The following is a 19,726-nucleotide window of genomic DNA, read 5'->3' on the forward strand; positions in this document are numbered from 1 at the left end:
GATGACTCATTTTAAAGATTTGTGACATCCGGAATCTGGGGCAAAGAGAAGAAACAGCTTCATCCCTGATAACAAAGGAAGGACAGGGTGTGCCTGTCACAATGCTGGGTTATCTGTTTAAATAGGTTTAGTGTGTCTGAGAGTCTACAGAGACACACAGCATCCCATTAAAAGTCTGTGCAGTTTAAATGTGGGTGAGGTAGGTAATAAGTAGGCTTGCTAAGCCTGCCGTGGGTCAGGTACTATACACTTGTGCTACGGCTGAATTCTGCCCCCCACAAAATTTTTATATTGAAGTCCTAACTCCCAGTACCCCAGAAGGTGACTGTATTTGGAGACAGGGTCTTTACAGAGGTAATTAAGTTAAATGAGGTCATTAGTGCGGGCCCTAATCCAATATGACTGGTGTCCTTAAAGGAAGAGGAAATTTAGACCCAAACAGTACAGAAGGAAGACCATGTGAAGATATACGGAGAAGATGGCTGCTTATAAACCACAGAGAGGAGCCTCAGAAGAAAAGAAGCCAACCCTGGCAACATTTTGATCTCAGACTTCTAGCCTCCAGAACAGTGAGAGGACAGATTTCTGTTGATTAAGCCACGCAGTCTGTGGTACTTTGTCATGGCAGCCTGAGCAGACTAACAAACTTGAGATCCCAGTAACCTTGAAGCTTGCCCTCCATTTTTGTTGAGAAAACAGAAACCAGAGAGGAGAAGGAACTTGCCCAGGACAACAGCATTCATAAGTGGCAGAGCCAAGAAGGAAATCCACATCTGTCTGATTCTCAAATCTGTATTTTTACCAGCAAATAATCTCTATATGATAGTATTACTCATTAAGACTTTTGGGGAAGACTTTTAGAAGAAATTCAACATGGCAGCATGAAGACTAATATCCAACAGACATACATGTGAGTTAAGCTGTTATTCAAAAAGGGAACATGCTCTTAAAGTCAAAGACATTGGAGGCAAGGATTCAGTATTAGTCTTCTGACACATGCGATGCTTTTAAGGCCACATACTAAATCTGAAGCAGATTTTATCTGATGATAATTTATCTGGAAGCTGGGCAAAATAAAGAGCAGACATAAGAGTGGGTACCTGTATAGGTCAGTACTGTGTCTTATTCTTTTTTTTTTTTTTTGAGACAGAGTTTCACTCTCGTCACCCAGGCTGGAGTGCAATGGCGCGATCTTGGCTCACTGCAACTTCCGCCTCCCGGGTTCAAGCGATTCTCCTGCCTCAGCCTCCTGAGTAGCTAGGATTACAGGCATGCACCACCACACCCAGTTAATTTTGTATTTTTAGTAGAGATGGGGTTTCTCCATGTCGGTCAGGCTGGTCTCGAACTCCCGACCTCAGGTGATCCACCCACTTTGGCCTCCCAAAGTGCTGGGATTACAGGCGTGAGCCATCGAGCCTGGCCTTTTTTTTTTTTTAAATAGACAGAGCCTTGCTCTATTGTCCAGGCTAGAGTGCAGTGGTGTGATCTTGGCTCACTGCAACCTCTGCCTCCCAGATTGAAGCAATTCTCCTGCCTCGCCTCCCGAGTAGCTGGGACTACAGACACCCACCACCACACCTGACTAATTTTTGTATTTTAGTAGAGATGGGGTTTCACTATGTTGCCCAGGCTGGTCTTGAACTCCTGATCTCAGGTGATCTGCCCACCTTGGCCTGCCAAAGTGCTGGGATTACAGGCATGAGCCACCGCACCTGGTTCTGTGTTTTATTCTTTAACATGTGTGTTATTTTCAATAATTTTTCCCTTTAAGCTTGTACTATAATAAGCTAGCCATTTTTTTTTGCAAATAAATGTATGTATTGTTAAGGTGTACATGTGTTTATTGAAATATGCTGATTTTGAGTGTATACTCCACACACAGGGCTCTCTCTGGCCCCTGTTGTTAAACTAAAGAGATGGCTATTCTTCTGAAATAGAAAACTCAGGATTACAGGATATACCAAAAAAGGTCCTCGTTACCCAACACCTCCATTTTTTTGTGTGTGTTTTATCCATTTTCAGGGATGGGGGAAGATAAAGAGTGCATGAAGACTCCTTAGAATAACTGCTATTAATCTGGGGTTCCTGGGCCTTAAGGAGTCCAAGGATAGGCTTTGGGGCAGTCCATGGAGCCTCTGGAGTGATGTGCACATTCCTCTCTGTGTGTGAACATATGCAGTTTTCTGGGTATGGGTTCCATCCTCCATCAGACTTTCCAAAGTGGGGAGTAACCCAAACAGGGTTTAAGAACCAATGTCTAAGCTTAGAAGATAAGGGGGTGAGGTATAGTCAGGTGGATATAATAACAATTCAGACATATGTTGACTTCAGCACCAGTTAGTTTTGGGCACGCTAATGAAGGGAGGTGGCAGTGTCCTGGCCTCAGATAAGCCCTAGTCACCCAAGTCCCTCTATGATGGTTTCAAATCTACCAACGCAGAAAACCAATGTTTAGAAGAACCAGCTTGGCCTTGCCTGCAAAGTTAGTCAAAGGCCTATTCAACTAGTTACTCAAGCTGCTTGATCAGCAGATAACTAGTTGGTGCTGTGCTCTTGTCCTCAAGGTAGGGCATGTGTCTGTAGAAAAAGGGGTCTGGGGAAATCAAATGAAGTCTTGCAGAAAAATGATGACAGCGGGACTAAAGGGAAGGGAAGAACAGCCAAGGGGAGGCACCAAGGGAGAAACTAACTCATAAAACATTCACTGAAAAATCAATATCTTAGTTGTTCAACTCTTCCAACCTGTCATTAATACAAGAAACACAGACGTAACTAGAACAAAAAGTAGCGGAATGACTGTCTCCCTCTGCACCCCAATGTTAGTTAGCATGGCCTCCTGGGTACCTTTGCCCTCACACCCCTTCCCATCCACTAGATGGTCTCAAGAACCCAAGTGTATAAGTCCGCCCATCCCTATGCTCCTCACCCTGGTGGGGTGGATGCACGTGTGCAGGCATGAGTTTATGCTGGCAGAGGGTCCACAACAGCTGATGGTTTGGAGGAAACTTTGTTTGCAGACTGTCACTGAGTCTCAATGTTTCCCTCTCCCCATCATATTGGGCAAGGCACAGTGCCTTGCCTGGATGGGAAAGAGAGCTGAAGCTCTTAGCTCAGTCTCATTCCTCAGGTCAACCACACCTTTATCCCTCCCACAGCATGCAGATCATGCAAGAAAGTGGAAGGGACAGCCATCAGTCAACGTCTACTTATGAAGTACCAGGGAAAGCGCTAGGGGACATGAGTCTAAACTTCTTATTTTCAAGGCAGGAACTGAGAATCAGAGAGGTGAGACTATTTGGGTGGAGTCTCACAACAGGCAAGTGGCAGATCTGGGATACAGACACTGGCCTGAGTGTAATGCGGGCAGGTCTGGGACGCAGACACTGGCCTGAGTGTAATGCGGGCAGGTCTGGGACGCAGACACTGGCTTGAGTGTAATGCGGGCAGGTCTGGGACGCAGACGCTGGTCTGAGTGTAATGCGGGCAGGTCTGGGACGCAGACGCTGGCCTGACTGTAATGCGGTCAGGTCTGGGACGCAGACGCTGGCCTGAGTGTAATGCGGGCAGGTCTGGGATGCAGACGCTGGCCTGCATGTAATGCTCGCAGGTCTGGGACGCAGACGCTGGCCTGTGTGTAATGCTGGCAGGTCTGGGACGCAGACGCTGGTCTGAGTGTAATGCGGGCAGGTCTGCGCGGGCAGGTCTGGGACGCAGACACTGGCCTGAGTGTAATGCGGGCAGGTCTGGGACGCAGACGCTGGCCTGAGTGTAATGCGGGCAGGTCTGGGATGCAGACGCTGGCCTGCGTGTAATGCTCGCAGGTCTGGGACGCAGACACTGGTCTGAGTGTAATGTTGGCAGGTCTGGGACGCAGACACTGGCCTGAGTGTAATGCGGGCAGGTCTGGGACGCAGACACTGGCTTGAGTGTAATGTGGGCAGGTCTGGGACGCAGACACTGGTCTGAGTGTAATGTGGGAAGGTCTGGGGCGCAGACACTGGCTTGAGTGTAATGCGGGCAGGTCTGGGACGCAGACACTGGCTTGAGTGTAACGCTGGCAGGTCTGGGATGCAGACACTGGTCTGAGTGTAACGCAGGGCTCTTTGGCCAATGCCACACTGCCTCTACTTCCACTATTTAGCATTTTACCAATTGCTAGTGCCTTTCACCTTACAAGGACAGAGTATACAACTAAACTAGTGTCAAAAAGACATCAAGGAGAATCCAGAAGTCAGGTTTTACTTGATGATTTACCCGGTCAGGCTTACTGCAGGGCTAACAAAAGCTGGCGGGGGAGGGGAAGAGGTGATCCTTGGCCAGGAACCTTTTGTATTCAATGGGGCTTCTCTCCACAGATCAGTCTGTACCAGCAGAAGGGCAAATGGAACACGTGAGCTGTTCTCCCCACGGTAAAATAATTGGACCAATGAGAGAAATCTGTACACAATTCAAGGCTAATGGAATCCGAAGCAGTCAGCAGCTTTGGGGATTATGGGGAACCATTTGAAACAATAGCTATTTGGGGGCTGGCTTGTTTTTCAGTTTAGCGAATGCTGTAAAATAAAACTTAAAGCAGAACAGACAGCTGGTGTGGATTTGAGGTAAGTGTGGAACCTACTGATTGGAGGCCATGTTTTCCTACCAGATCAGTTTAAATTTTAAGTGACTGTCCACCCTGTACACTGCCACAGGTCTGAGGCATTAGAAAAACAGAATCCAGAACTATAGGGCTCAGAGCTAAAGGAGACCTCAAAAGGCCCAGGATGTAGCCTTCAGGCTGGGGAAGAACGACTATTCACATCTTGCACCTAAAGCATGGCAGAAGAGCTATGGATCCAGGCCAAAGTCACACAATTTAAAATGACAGAGGAAATGGGGGACAAAGGGACAAGTCTCCCCAACCCCCACCCCACCCAATATAATATGATACTAATTTGGGCTACATAGCCACAGCTCTGTAGTCCATTCAGCTCAGGGTGCTGGCTCTGACTGAAGTAACCCCAACATAATCAAAGACACCCGGAGAAGAAAGTGCAAGATGATAATGTGATTCCATTTGTATAGTGCATTTTACATATTCAAAGACTTTTCACATGTGGTTTTTCATTTTCTTTCCCTAACATGTAAGCTTGATGGGTTGGGCAGGTGACAAGATGCTATTATCACCGTTTTACAGATGAGGATGCTAAGCATCTTTAGGCCCAGGTGCCTCTGCCAGCACATGGTGAGACATGGAATACTCTCCTTTCAGCTGTTCCTCCCTAGTCTGTCTTGGAGGGAAGTCTGCACCTCCCCAAGTCCTCTGACCTCTGGACCCCCAACCTTCACAGTCTAGCTGGTCTAACTCCCCACTGAGCCACCACTGGAGGGCAGAGTAAACCTCAAGAATCAGTCCTTAAAATCCCAGTAGGCTGACAATCTTCTGGACTCCAGGGCAAGAGATGGGTGCTTACCTCTGCACCCGTCATGTCTTCCCTTGGAATCACTGCCAAGCCTCTCAACTGGCTTTCTCGCTCCCACCTGTTCCTCTGCAGGTCCTAGCCCAATGCCTAATTCATCCTCCCAAAATGCCAATTTGATCATTCCTGTTCCAAAATGTTTCTTCACTCCCAGAGAGTACACCAGCAGACTCACATGCCTGCCATTTACAACCGTCCATCATTGGACCCAACTGTAACCTTGTGTTCCTCTACAATAATAATCATAACAATACCTATAATAATTGCTGCTTACCAAGGACTTACGAGCCACACACTTGAGAAGTGTCTTGCCTATTATGCAGTCACCGTTAGCCGTCTACCAGTATCCACACTTCCTGGTTAACAGAACCTAAAATGTGTTGAGGAGGCAATGGGCCTGGCCCAGAAAATGGATTTTGATTGGTCTAAGTCAGTGATTCTCCAAGTATGGTCCCGGGACCAGCAACCCTTATAACACAGAACTGCAACCTCTTCTGTGCCCTGACCTTACTTTCTTACCCAGCTTTATTTTATTGTTTTCATAGCACTTACGGCCTCTTGACATTTTCTTTTTTTTTTTTTTTTGGTGAGACTGAGTCTCGCTCTGTCACCCAGGCTGGAGTGCAATGGCGTGATCTCAGCTCACTGCAACGTCCGCCTCCTGGGTTCAAGTGATTCCCCTGCCTCAGCCTCCCAAGTAGCTGGGACTACAGGCACCTGCCACCACGCCTGGCTAATTTTTGTATTTTTAGTAGAGACGGGATTTCACCATCTTGGCCAGGCTGGTCTCAAACTCCTAACCTCGTGATCCACCCGCCTCAGCCTCCCAAAGTGCTGGGATTACAAGCATGAGCCACCATGCCCGGCTGGCCTGTTGAAATTTTAAATATTTATTTGTTTACTGTCTGTCTCCTTCCACTAATACGCACCCAAGGGGGAAGGGACAATGCCAGGCTTGTACACAACCACATCCCCCAATGCTTGGAACGATGTCTGGCAAAGTATGAGCTCTTGATATGTGTACGGAAGGAGTGCAGCTGCCCTTGCTGTCCCTTCTCTTTCCTCTTTGATCAAGAATTGATGGCTGAAGCGGGGGCTGCCATCCAAGCCCAGACCACCAACACTATTTCTGGGTCCCTTGTTAGGTAAGAAAAATAAGCCCCTATTTGTTTTAGCCACAGTAATTGAGCTTTCTATTATTAGCAGACCCCTACATTTCTAGCTGACACATACAGATTTAATTTTTTTTTTTTTTTTTGAGACGGAGTTTTACTCATCACCCAGGCTAGAGTGCAATGGCACAATCTCAGCTCACTGCAACCTCTGCCTCCCAGGTTCAGGCGATTCTCTTGCCTCAGCCTCCCGAGTAGCTGGAATTACAGGCATGTGCTACCATTCCAGCTAATTTTCTATTTTTAGTAGACATTGGGTTTCTCCAAGTTGGTGAGGCTGGTCTTGAACTCCCAGCCTCAGGTGATCCACCCACCTCAGCCTCCCAAACTGCTGGGATTATAGGCATGAGCCACTGCGCCCGGCCCAGATTTAATCATTTAATTGATGCAACAGCAACCTAATTTATAGGTGAGGAAACTGAGTCTCATAGCAGTTAAGTCATTTGTACAAGATCACATAAACCTTCAGCTGTTTTTCTTGTTCTAAGTGCCCTGCTCACTGCCTGAATCCAATTCACTTTTCAGGCCCCCTGGTGCAAACTTCTGTGATGTGTTTCCTGATTGTTCCAGACCACACCAGCTCCCTTCTGCTAAGCTTGTATAGTCTGTATCATTTATCCAGGAATTCTAGGTTATTGCTCCTTTTTATCTAAGCAGACTGTTCAATTCTTGTGGATGGACAGCACATCACATTTTATATGTTTAATGCTCCCCCTTCTTCACCCACCTGCTGGCAACAATTTCATGTTGAACTGGACACCATTAACTTACTAAGCAACCTTGACCCAGACATTTAACCTCTCTGTTCTTTGGTCCTCTCATCCGAAAATCAGAGTGTCAGCCTGGCAAGTTCCAAATTTGTAATACAGGATGAACTTTGCTTAGTATCACAGAGCTAAGAGATAACCGAGAGAGTAGCAGGTTGCTGGTACTCCCAGGAACAAGACAGCACACATCTGTCCATCAGCAATGACTATGTCAAAGAGCCCGGAAAAGGTGAAGGGTGCAGGCATCAAATGCCCATCTCAGTGAGCACACAAATCCAGACACTCAAACCAGATGGCTGCAGCCTGGCCCCTGAAGAAAGAGGGATCTGATAAAAAGAACCTATCAGCTCCATGGAGAAAAGTCACCCTCCATGACGAAGACACGGTGCATAAGGAACAGCCTGAGACGATGACTCAGAGGGGACAGGAAATTACATTTCCCCAAGAGGGGCATAAAAGGCCCTTCCTGCTCTGGGAAAGGAGAAGCCAGTGTTTTGACGACATTCGGGAGGCTTCCAAGATGAGCGCTGCCAGGGAGGTGCAGAGCTGAGGCCACAGGACGGGTGAGAAGGGAGGAGAGGCCGTAAAAGCAAAGATGATGACAGATTGCGTCTACTGGTCCTCAGGCAGGGCTGGACCGAGTGAGACACAGCACAGCCCTCTGTCCAGGCTTCTCAAGGTCAGTGCTGCCCTCCACTGGCTGGCCTACAGAACACAGCCTGTCGGAGAGCAGGGGGCCTGGAGCAGCCTCAGACCCTGCAATGGGCCTTTTCCCCACTGCTTCACACACAGGTCTCAGCTTTCTTTTTGTTGAGCATGACTCACTTTAATAGGTAGAAAGTGCCACCCCTCGCCCCCATGCCTCCCTTTTTCCCTTAGCTAGCAAAAAAAAAAAAAAAAAAAAAAAAAAACAGAAAAGGGCTTGACTTTTAAATCTCTGATAAAAGTCAGAATGGTGGGATTTTTGAGCTGAAATCCTAAAAGTCATGCAGTCCCACCAGATTATTATTATTGTTTTTAGAGATGGAGTCTCACTATGTTGGTTTGGCCAGGTTGGTCTTGAACTCCTGGCCTCAAGCGATCCTCCCACTTTGGCCTCCCAAGGTGCTAGTAATCCTAGCACGAGCCACCACAGCAGGCCCAATGGTAAGGGTCACACGGATATGATCCAGAAAGTACTCATTCCCTAAGCCAGGATTGAACCCGGCTGCCACTGTAAAATGGTAAAGCTTTAGTGGCTGAGCATTGGGTGGTCCCACCAGATTTTCATCTAGTTTGTTATGTTTTAACCTTCAGCTGGCAGGGCAGTAGGCACCCCCGCTCCCACCTTCCTTCCTGAGGTTGAATCTAGACTGCTGTCACTCACTCTCAGGCATCCTTGCTTGGCAGCTCTGGGGTTGGCAACTCTGCCACCTTGGCCCGTTTGCTGAGTTCTTCACCAGGTGGTTCCTCAGCTGCTTCCAGCTTGCGTTTGGGGGATGCTGGGCCACTGGGTAGTGGTCTTGGGCCTGTAGGGAAGCGTGTCAAAGGGTCACACAGACTGTGCATGCAGCCAAACTGACCCCACACTATGCAGCAGCGGTCTTTAGGGGACAGGTAGCACACTCATCAATGGAATGCCAGCATGCTGCTCCTCAGACTTGCCCCTCGGCCTTGCTTTCAGCAGTGACTTTGCCTGGAAATGTGCAAGGAGAACATGACCGAGCAGGCCTGCTGGTAGCAGGGCCAGCTTTTGGGCCCCAAATGGCATGGGCTATGGGCCAGAGACTGACTTGGCCTGCCTGCTGTCCTTGCTTTGAAGGTGAGGCATTCCCTCTGCAACCCTGAATCAGCCTCCCTGAGCAGCAAAGAGCAGGGCCCCTGAGAAGGAGGCATGCTGCCCATGGAGGCAGCCTAGCTGGCCCAACTAGAAAAACCCGTGTTCGTGCCATCTCATGTTACTCATCTTCATCCCCAAGAAGGGAGGAGGCTCCAAATGCAGCAAATCTGTCCAGTCGTTCTCTGTGTGGCCACCACCCTGTCTGTGCTGCCTCCTCTTTGGCCTCCCTATGCCCGCTCTGGCCTACACTGTCCAATCTCTACCCAGCAGGCCAGGGAGTTTTTTCAGACCTAAGTCCAATGATGCCCTGCCCTACTGACCATCCTTCAGTGCACTGAAGGCTGAATCCTAGTCCTCGTCTTGGATATCGGGCCTGCCACATGCTGCTCATGCTGTATCTTGTCCTCATTTCCCCAGCTCCTCACTGGGACATGCCGCCACACTGACCTCCCTTCGGTTCCTTGAATGGGCTAAGCTTGGTACTGCTTATGAGCTTTTTCTTGCTACTCCTTCTGTCTGGAATGGTATTTTCTCAGTGTGTGGCAGGCCTGGCTACTGCTCATGACGTGGGTCTCTGCTTACAGAGGTGTTCCCCGACTACTCCAATCTCAAGTGACACAGAAGAAACTTTTCTTTCCCAGTCCCTCTGTCAAGGCACTTGACTTTCTTTTCCTCCAAAGCACTGGTTATCTGAAATGATCCGACTTGGTTCCTTTACTATCTGACTGCCCTGGGTGGAATATAAGCTCCATTGGGCAAGGCCTCCTTCTGGCCTCAGTCCTGAATGACTGAAGTGCTGGCACAGGCCACAGGAGGCCATTGGAGGTGGGCTGCTGCTGCTCACCTGCACTGTTCACGCTCCCAGCCTGGCTCGAGCTGGGCTCTGCCACAGGGTGACTGAGGTCTTCCACACAGGAAGGGACCGATGCCAGTAGACCTGGGAGAGAGGCGGGGAGTAATCAGAGTGCCATCCCGCAGGATTGCAGGGGGTTACAGGGAAGGACGAAGCAAGCTGGGGTGGGGAGGATAGGAGCAAGACACTGAGGTTCCATTTCTTCTCACTGCCCCACAACTACTCAGGGAGGCCCAGTCCATCCCAGCCTGCAGTGTCCCATACCCAGAGAAGGTGTCAACCTGAAAGACAGCACTCAGCCTCCCTTTGCAGGTATCTGGCCATCCCCATCTGGCACCCCCGAGCCTGCAGGTGCTGTCCTTCCCTTCAGTGAGCTAGGTGTTTGTGTCCTTACAGAGTCCCCGGTAACGCGAGAGCTGCTGGTAAATCTGCTTCATTCGTTCAATGTTCAGCCGGCTGGTCTCGGCATGGTTGACGATGGGCCGTGGGTAGTCCACACCAATGATGCACTTGGCTGCCTTCTGAATTGACTCTGGGGCATTCCAGGGTTCATAGATGTATCGAGAGGGGAACCCTTTCAATTTTGGCAGGTATCGCCTGAAATAAGACACACCAGATGACCCATCAGCATACCTAGACCCTCCTTCAAAGGGCCCTGGGTATCCCATCCTAGTAGGAGGCCACAGTGGTCAGAAGCCAGAGAGCGTGGTCTGCATCCTCACCTGATGTAGTCTCCACTGGGGTCCGTACGACGGCCGAAGCCCACAGGGCAGTAGCAGTGGAAGAACTGCTGGAAGAAAGCACTGCAGGACAGCCACATCCAGCTGCCTGCGTTCACGCTGAAATCTGCATCCAGGAGCAGCTCATCAAATACCTAGATAGGGGAGAGGATGATCAGCCTCCTTGGGGATCTGCTGCCATGTTTTTTCCCAAGTCACCACAGTGCCCCCAGGAGCCAGAGCCCTTCTGCTGAAGGCAAGCCACAGAGGATCTGGAGGGGATCTCCTGGACCCAGAAATCCCACCCCATCCCTCAGCCCAGAAGGGGGCTGCCCTTTGCTGGTCCTGACCAGAGGGTATAGGCCAGCTTTTCGCTGAGAGAGCACTCACCCGGACCCCGCTCTCCCAGCTGACCCAGAGGTCCCCGCGGGTCAGGAAGCAGGCCACGGCGTGCCGGGCCAGGTGGTGGATCCAGCCCTCCTGCCTCAGTTGAGTCATGATGGCATCGATCCAAGGGAAGCCTGTCTTGCCCTCGGCCCACTTGGCCAGGGCCTCAGGATTGCGGTCCCAGGGAATCTGGATGCAGATGGGGTTCCCCTCCATGCGGTCAAACCTGGGGTTGTTGGTAGCTGCCGTGTAGAAGAACTCTCGCCACAGGAGTTGCCCAAATAGGGAGAGGGGAGGTGTGCTGTTCCGCTTCACCTGAGGGGTAGGGGTTGCACATGGATACGAACACTCACCCAGCTCTTAGCATGATGCCTCTCAGGTCTCTTCTACAAAGGAATCTGGGCCCTCCACAGACCTGGCGCTCAACTCCCAGATGTGGAGGGACTATCCCCTAGAAGTGGCACAGTGTGCCTGCAGGTGCAACACCCAGGCCCTGCCTGCATTGTGCCACTGCTCTGAGCAAGAGGAAAGCTACAGAGGGCCGGGCAGCAGGAAGGGGCCTCACCACACGAATCTACACTAGGACTCAAACTTCCCAAGGCTGGTCATGTTCCTTGTCCTCAGAGTTCCTTGTTTGGGTCCACCTTCTAGAAAGTCAAAAGGAGTTTTCCTATCAGCACACATGAAAAATACTCAATCTGGGCCGGACGTGGTGGCTCACACCTGTAATTCCAGCACTTTGAGAGGCTGAGGCGGGTGGATCACAAGGTCAGGAGATCGAGATCATCCTGGCTAACATGGGGAAACCCCATCTCTACTAAAAAATACAAAAAATTAGCCAGGTGTGGTGGCGGGCGCCTGTAGTCCCAGCTACTGGGGAGGCTGAAGCAGAATGGCATGAACCTGGGAGGCGGAGCTTGCAGTGAGCCGAGATTGCGCCACTGCACCTCCAGCCTGGGCAGCAGAGCGAGACTCCATCTCAAAAAAAAGAAAGAAAAATGCTCAGTCTGGATTTTGGTTGAATAAGTTATACACACAGCCTGGATCTGGGGCCATAAGGTAATTAAGAAATCAGACCTCCAAGCAAATAATGACTTCCCTAAAGTCACAAGATTACTCACCAAACTGGCAAAGCTATTCCATGCCATAAAATCTCAATAATGGCAAGGATAAGGAGATAACATTAAAAAATGTAGATAGAGCCAGGTGTGGTGGCTCACATCTGTAATCCCAGCACTTTGAGAGGCTGAGGTGGGTGGATGGCTTGAGCCCAGGAGTTTGAGACCAGCCTGGGCAACATGGTGAAACCCAGTTTCCACAAAAAAATACAAAAAATTAGCCAGGTGTGGTGGCATGCACCTATAGTCCCAGCTACCCGGGAGGCTGAGGTAGGAGGATCACCTGAGCCCGAAAGGTTGTGGCTGCAGTGGGCTGTGTTCACACCACTGCACTCCAGCCTGGGTAACAGAATGAGATCCTGTCTCAAAAGCAAACAAACAAACAAACAAATGTAGACACAAGGGCTAGACATGGTGGCTCACGGCTGTAATCCCAGCACTGTGGGAGGCCAAGGGAGGATAATTGCTTGTGCCCAGGAGTTCGAGACCAGCCTGGGCAACACAGCAATACCCTATCTCTACAAAGAATTTAACAAATTAGCTCTACTTGAGAGGCTGAGGCAGGGGGATTGCTTGAGCCTAGGAGTCTGAGGTTGCAGTGAGCTGTGATCAGGTCACACTACATTAGCCTGGGTAACAGAGCTAGACTTTGTCTCTTAAACAACAGAAACAAAAAACAGGCACAAGATGAGGTGATCACTCTGAATGTTGACTGTGTTGCCCTCTCTCCTGGGGACAGTTAACACAGGCTTATTTGCTTCTTGTCTATATAGCACAGCTCTGTGTGCAGCCCCTCCAGACCACTCCCTCCATCGCTGATGGGCAACTGCTGTTTCTGGACTCTGCTTTTGAATGCTGTGGACACAGCCCCAGAGTGGGCAGCTATGCTCTTCCACTTCAGACTGGCTCCAGCCTCACCCTCTCCATGCCTGTCACCCTGGGGACCTTGCCCCTGTCCACCAGCTGCCAGAGGATATGCCACCTCTAGGGTCACATCTGATGCCTGCTTTACTGCCTGTCCTTATTCTCTACATGATGGTCTGGGCTTCATTCTGGTGGGCAGTTCACTCTGTGCTTGGCTCTGCCCTCTTGGATACTGACTCTTCTCTCCTCCTCTGGACTATCCACACAAACTTAGGCCTTTCCAGGGGCCACAGCCCAACCCCCTCCCACCAGTGCCTTTTTTAGGGTGACTGACAAGCCCAAAAGGCCTGGCTGCAGGCCTTAGCTGCAATGTGGGCACGTATGTCCCCCTTACCTTTTTATACAGGTCCCACAGGCGGTAGTAAAAGAGGCGGCAGGAGAGACAACCAAAGCGCAAGTAGGGACTGAGGCCCGTGGGGCTGGCCAGGAGGGAGTTGGCATTCATTCGGGGTCTCTCATAGTTGGCAACCCAGGCCTACAGCAGAAAGAGAAGGTGGTAAAAGGAAAGGCCTGGATGTTACAGAGGAAAAAATGGAGGCATTGGGTGGTTAAGGAACTTGCCTACAGTCACAGAACAGCCAGCCATGGAGCCAGCACTTGAACACTGTGCTTGTCCAGCTGATTTTGAAATGAAACCACCATCAGACCAAACAACGAGGCCATGTCCTTCCCTGACTTGCTCTTTAATTTGCAGGGTGATTGTGAACACGTTATTACGTCCCTCAGCTACGTATCTATTAAATAAGAACAAAATTTCCAGTCTCCTGCGGATTAAAATGAGTTATGAAAGAATTCTGAAAGCACTGAATGAACTCTCTAATTATACAGCAGGAAACACGGTTTCTACTTTACAGAAAAGAATCTCTCTCTCAGTCCGTCCTCCAGTCACTAGTGGCCCTGAGGTTATATTATAGACACCAGGGACTTTGCACTATTGTTCAACAGCAGCTGGGGAAGGAGGAAACTTCCAATCCATTCCTGGGGACCAATGGAGTCATTCATTTCTGGGGCCATGTGTCATATAACATTATCGGTCATGTTTTTATCATCACTGGTTGCTGGCATAGGACTTTACTTTCCTGACTCGCTGTTCCATGCAGTCTCTCACGACTTTTTTTTTTTTTTTTTTTTTTTTCCCTGAGACAGAGTTTTGCTCTTGTCGCCCAGGCAAGATCGTGTGGTGGTGACACCTCCGCCTCCCAGGTACAAGTGATTCTCCTGCCTCAGCCTCCCAAGTAGCTGGAATTACAGGTGTGCACCACCGCGTCCAGCTAATTTTTGTATTTTTAGTAGAGACGGGGTTTCACCATGTTGGCCAGGCTGATCTTGAACTCCTGACCTCAGGTGATCCACCCACCTCGGCCTCCCAAAGTGCTGGGTTTACAGGCATGAGCCACCGCGCCCGGCCTATTTTCACTTTCTTAACTTCCAACATCCTTAACTCCTCTCCATGATACTGTTTCACAACCTTGACTCTCTTCAGGCCTCCTGCTCCAACACTCTGCTGGATACAGAAGCCATCAGGTGGGAAACACCTCTGCTTTCAGCCACTAAATCTACAAAGTCACCTGCACCCACACCTACCCCTCTTCTTCCTCCCCTCCTGTGACTCCGCCCAAGACCAAGACCTCCGGCTGCTCTGGAAGCCCCCTTTCTTCCTTCTCTTGCATGTTCAACCTCTTTCTTTCTAACTCTTTACTCCCAAAACATTGAGGAAATAATCTCGTTTCTCCTTTTTGCAAAGACAACAAAATAAAAACAAAGGGCTTCTGGCAACCCTGTAGACTTGGGTCCTTTTTCCTCCTTCACAGCCCACCTCTCTGCATTTCCCCTCCCCTACCTCCCCTACCTCCCAATTTCTGGCCGACCCCATCCTCGCTTCTGCCTTGACCACCTGACAAGGCTGGCTCCCACAAGTCTCCTGTGACTTCTGTGCCAGAGTCCTGTAGGCACTTTCTGTCCTTGTATTTTGGGATCTCTCAGCAGCACTGCATCTGCTGACTGTGCTGTCTTACCCTCTGGATTCCTTGGCCTCTGTGACTCCACATCACCTGGTATCTCCCAGCCGCCTGGTGCTCTTGGTCTTTCACCAGCTCCATCTCCTCTACCTCTCCCTTAAATGTGGGCACCCAGGGCTCAGTCCTAGGTTCTCTACTCAACTGTGTGCCTCGGCAAGCTTATCCAGGCCCATGGCTCCCGGTTCCACCCCTTTGCACACAATCACCACATCCATACCTCTAGCCCAGGTTGCTCCACCCAGCTGCCTGCTAGAAACCTCTACTTGGCTGCCTCTCAGGCACCTCAAGGTGGATGTGCCCTTTTCTTTCTTTAAAACCACACTCCCACTGGCCTCCCTACCTCAAATAATACACTGCTGGCTACTTAGCTGCCCAAGGCACAATCCTTTATCCCCTCACCAAGTCCTGTCAATTCTACTGCCCAAATATTTCCAAATCTGTCCTTTTCTTTCCATTCCCTGCTGCCACCAACCTGGTTCAGGCTAGGTCATATCTAGACTGGACAATTATGACAGCCTCCTGACTGGCCTCCCTGCATCTACTCCCATCCCCTGCTAACTCGTTCTCCACACTGCGACCAGAGTGATGTAATGCCTGTTCCTCGGGATAATGTGCACAGTGGGCTTCCTGTTGCTCTGAGGACAGAGCCCAAATCTTCACAAAGGCTTTTGTGGCTCCCCAGCACCCAGGCCTTTCCAGCTCTGTCTCTTGCCCCTACTCTTTTTTTTCGAGACAGGGTCAGAGTGGAGTGCAGTGATGCGATCTCAATGCATTTGAACCCTCCGCCTCCCGCTGCCCCTCCTCTTTACGCATCTGCTCTCACTGGCCTTTGCCTGTGCACAAGCAGCTGCTTCTGGACCGCTGCCTTCCTTTCCCTCAACTTCACCTGGTTAACTGAAACTCTTCCTTCAAGTCGCAACCTCAAGGCCACCTCCTCTGCAGGTAACCCCTGTGGTATCAGGTTAAGTACCTCTAACAGACACTAGGGATTTTTGCCTGCGCACACCTTTGCTAGCCCCCCGCTTTTAAAACATTTTTATTTTGAATGAAACATGGATACAGAAAATCACACAAATGTGTGACTTAATGAATTATTCTAAGGCAAACCACCAAGGTTTGGGAAATAGCTTTGACAGCCACCCCAAGAGTCTATGTGCTCATCCCAGGAATAGTCCCCTCCTGTCCCCCAACATATATAACCCCTACCTCAGCTTTTATTTTTTATTTTTTATTTTTTTTGAGACAGAGTCTTGCTCTGTCGCCCAGGCTGGAGCGCAGTGGCCGGATCTCGGCTCACTGCAAGCTCCGCCTCCCGGGTTTATGCCATTCTCCTGCCTCAGCCTCCCGAGTAGCTGGGACTACAGGCGCCCGCCACCTCGCCCGGCTAGTTTTTTGTATTTTTTAGTAGAGACGGGGTTTCACTGTGTTAGCCAGGATGGTCTCGATCTCCTGACCTCGTGATCCGCCCGTCTCGGCCTCCCAAAGTGCTGGGATTGAGCCACCGCGCCCGGCCTACCTCAGCTTTTATAATACATACTTTCTGAATTTCTGAAATGTTTACATTTTTCTTTTTTTTTTTTTTTTGAGACGGAGTCTCGCTGTGTCTCCCAGGCTGGAGTGCAGTGGCGTGATCTCGGCTCACTGCAAGCTCCGCCTCCCGGGTTCACGCCATTCTCCCGCCTCAGCCTCCCAAGTAGCTGAGACTACAGGCGCCCGCCACCACGCCCGGCTAGTTTTTTGTATTTTTAGTAGAGACGGGGTTTCACCATGTTAGCCAGGATAGTCTCCTCCTGACCTCGTGATCCACCCGCCTCGGCCTCCCAAAGTGCTGGGATTACAGGCTTGAGCCACCGCGCCCGGCCTACATTTTTCTATTTTGGCAAAACATGTTTGAAAGGAAGGACTTTATTTTTTCACAGTTATTCCCCATGTTAAGTAGCTTCTTTTTTTCACCCAAATGTGTATTCCTACGTGTTATAATTTAGTATTGGCCATTTAAAAAACTTTATTTCTGCCTGAGTGCGGTGGCTCACACCTGTAATTCCAGCACTTTGGGAGGCCGAGGCAGGAGAATCACTTGAGGTCAGCAGTTGGAGACCAGCCAGGCCAACATAGTGAAACTCCGTCTCTACTAAAAAGACAATTAGCCAGGCATGGTGGCATATACCTGTAATCCCAGCTACTCAGTTTTCTTTTCTTTTTTGTTTTTTGAGATGGAGTCTCACTCTGTCACCCAGGCTGGAGCGCAGTAGTGTGATCTCATCTCACTGCAACCTCCACCTCCCAGGTTCAAGCGATTCTCATGCCTCAGCCCCGAGTAGCTGGGATTACAGGCACACGCCACCACGCCCAGCTACGTTTTGTATTTTTAGTAGAGATGGGGTTTCACCCTATTGGCCAGCCTGGTCTCGAACTCCTGACTTCAAGTGCTCCACCCGCCTCGGCCTCCCAAATTGCTGGGATTCTTTTTCCTTTTTTTTTTTTTTTTTGAGACCCCACTCTCTGTCACCCAGGCATGAGTGCAGTGGCACGACCTCCTGGGCTTAAGCGATTCTCCCACCTCAGCCTCCCAAGTAGTTGGGACTACAGGCACATACTGCCACACCTGGCTAATTTGTTTTTATTTAGAGACGAGGGCTTGCCATGTTGCCCAGGCTGGTTTTGAACTCCTGGGTTCAAGAGATCCTCCTGTCTTGGCCTCCCAAAGAGCTGAGATTACAGGTGTGAGCCATCATGACTGGCCTTAAAAAAAAAGTTAATAGGTTATTTAAATTTCTTTTAATCTGCACATTTCTGCCATTTCTTTCTTTTCCTTTCCATTGTTCTGGGAAAGAACCCAGGCCATCTGACTTGCTGAGATTCCCACAGTCTGGATTTTGCTGACTGTATACTCATGGTGCAGTTCAACAAGTGTTCTGTCCTGTGTATCACCTGCACATTGGTGGCTGGTACCAGAAACTGGACTGGACTCAGGTTTGATCCCTTTGACAAGACTACAGGGGGCACATAATGCTTGCCTCCTTCTATGGTGTCAGCAGTCACCAAAACATAATGCGTCTTCATTGAGGGTTACAAAATGGTGGTATTCAAATTCTATCATTCCTTTTTAATTTAATAATCAGAATACTCTTATAGAGAGATGCTTGCCCTCCTCTACCATTGGGTAACCCAGTGGTAAAGATCATGTAGCTTCCTCCGCTCTTCAGTAACAGCATTTCATATTCCTGTGGAGATCCAGCCTTCCCTAATCTTAGTCCGAGTGGGTAAAGCAGAACTAAACCTACCTTCCAGTTCTAGGAGTGGACTCATGATGCAAGTCTGGCCAGGTCCTATACCTGGCCACAGTCATTGAGTCAGGGACAGTCCCATGACCCAAACCAGGCCAATGAAAACACGCCTTGGGAATTTTCCTGATGCTTTTGGAAAAGAGGCACATACCTTCTTCTATCTAGTATTGCTAAACAGACTGAAAATAAGCTGCTGGTGACCAGCTTTGCCACTGATCAAGGAAATGAGGATGAAATAATAGAGAGGAAAGCAGAGCTGAAAGATGGAGAATGCATTCCTCATAGCATTCTTTGGAACCTGGATCCAGCTGTGCCTGAAGGCTACTCTTAGTTATGGAACCGAACCTAAAAAAACTTTCCCCTTTTCAAAAGCCAGCTTGCAAGCAAAACTGATTGATATAATCCTCATGCTCTTTGCTCCCATAACACTCTGAACCTTCCTTTCTAACCCTTAGAACTTCTATAATTCCTTGTTTAATGTCCATCATTTCCAGAAGACTGTTTCTGGAGACAGACTTCATGCCTATCTTGTTTTGCAGTCTTTCTAGAAGCTAGAACATCCTGGCACAAGTAGATGCTCCCTTCAGATTTGGAGTACTGAAGGAAGCTAAAATAAACATCCTGAAATCAGGTTCAACTCCTGTATCTCTAGCACCATCTGTTCTCCCAGATGTGCAGGACACAGTATTTCCTCTGGCCACCACAGAGTCTGAATGCATCCATGGCGTAAGGGCCCTTGAGAGAAGGGGCCCGCTGGGGGTATGTGGAAAAGGAGCTCCTGTCAGTGACCTAAGGGGCATCCCTCTACAAAATGTTTTCCAGCTAATAAAAACTAACAACAGACGATAGCTCTTTATAGGTTTAAGCCTTATTCTACTCCTGCAATCCCATTTGTCATCTCCACCCTTCTGCCCCTTGGCCCAACCTTTATCTTCAAACTGGGCCCAAGAATCTCTAGATGTAGCTTTTAATGTGGACAGAGATAGCTGGTCTCATCCTTTAAGTCTGTGGGGCTTGCTTTGGGCCCAGGCTGAGGGTAACACCCAGGTAGAAACATCAAGGCTGTGGGCCTTCGCTGTTGACTGGATACCTCCAGGGCTGGAGAACATTCTTCCCAAGTAGACTTGCCTTGGCTTCTTTGTTCTATTATCATCATCATCTGGCTGCTGGGCAAAATACCTATATACCTAGCCATCTTAG

At 49.5% G+C, this 19,726-nt stretch overlaps 1 protein-coding gene across 1 annotated transcript in view; it reads right to left on the reverse strand.

Annotated features, from left to right (window-relative positions):
- CRY2 (cryptochrome circadian regulator 2) overlaps positions 1–19,726 on the reverse strand; it is a 38,180-nt gene that overhangs the window by 2,892 nt on the left and 15,562 nt on the right. The window contains exons 6-11 of the mRNA XM_005578091.4: positions 13,556–13,696; positions 11,183–11,494; positions 10,796–10,947; positions 10,468–10,670; positions 10,065–10,157; positions 8,768–8,909 (exon numbers count right to left, since the gene is read on the reverse strand). Of these exons, the coding sequence (XP_005578148.1) occupies positions 8,770–8,909; positions 10,065–10,157; positions 10,468–10,670; positions 10,796–10,947; positions 11,183–11,494; positions 13,556–13,696 (1,041 nt within the window). The 3' untranslated portion in view covers positions 8,768–8,769. The remainder of the gene's footprint in view (positions 1–8,767; positions 8,910–10,064; positions 10,158–10,467; positions 10,671–10,795; positions 10,948–11,182; positions 11,495–13,555; positions 13,697–19,726) is intronic.

Source organism: Macaca fascicularis, chromosome 14, assembly GCF_037993035.2.
Source record: "Macaca fascicularis isolate 582-1 chromosome 14, T2T-MFA8v1.1".
Taxonomy (NCBI): Eukaryota; Metazoa; Chordata; class Mammalia; order Primates; family Cercopithecidae; genus Macaca; species Macaca fascicularis.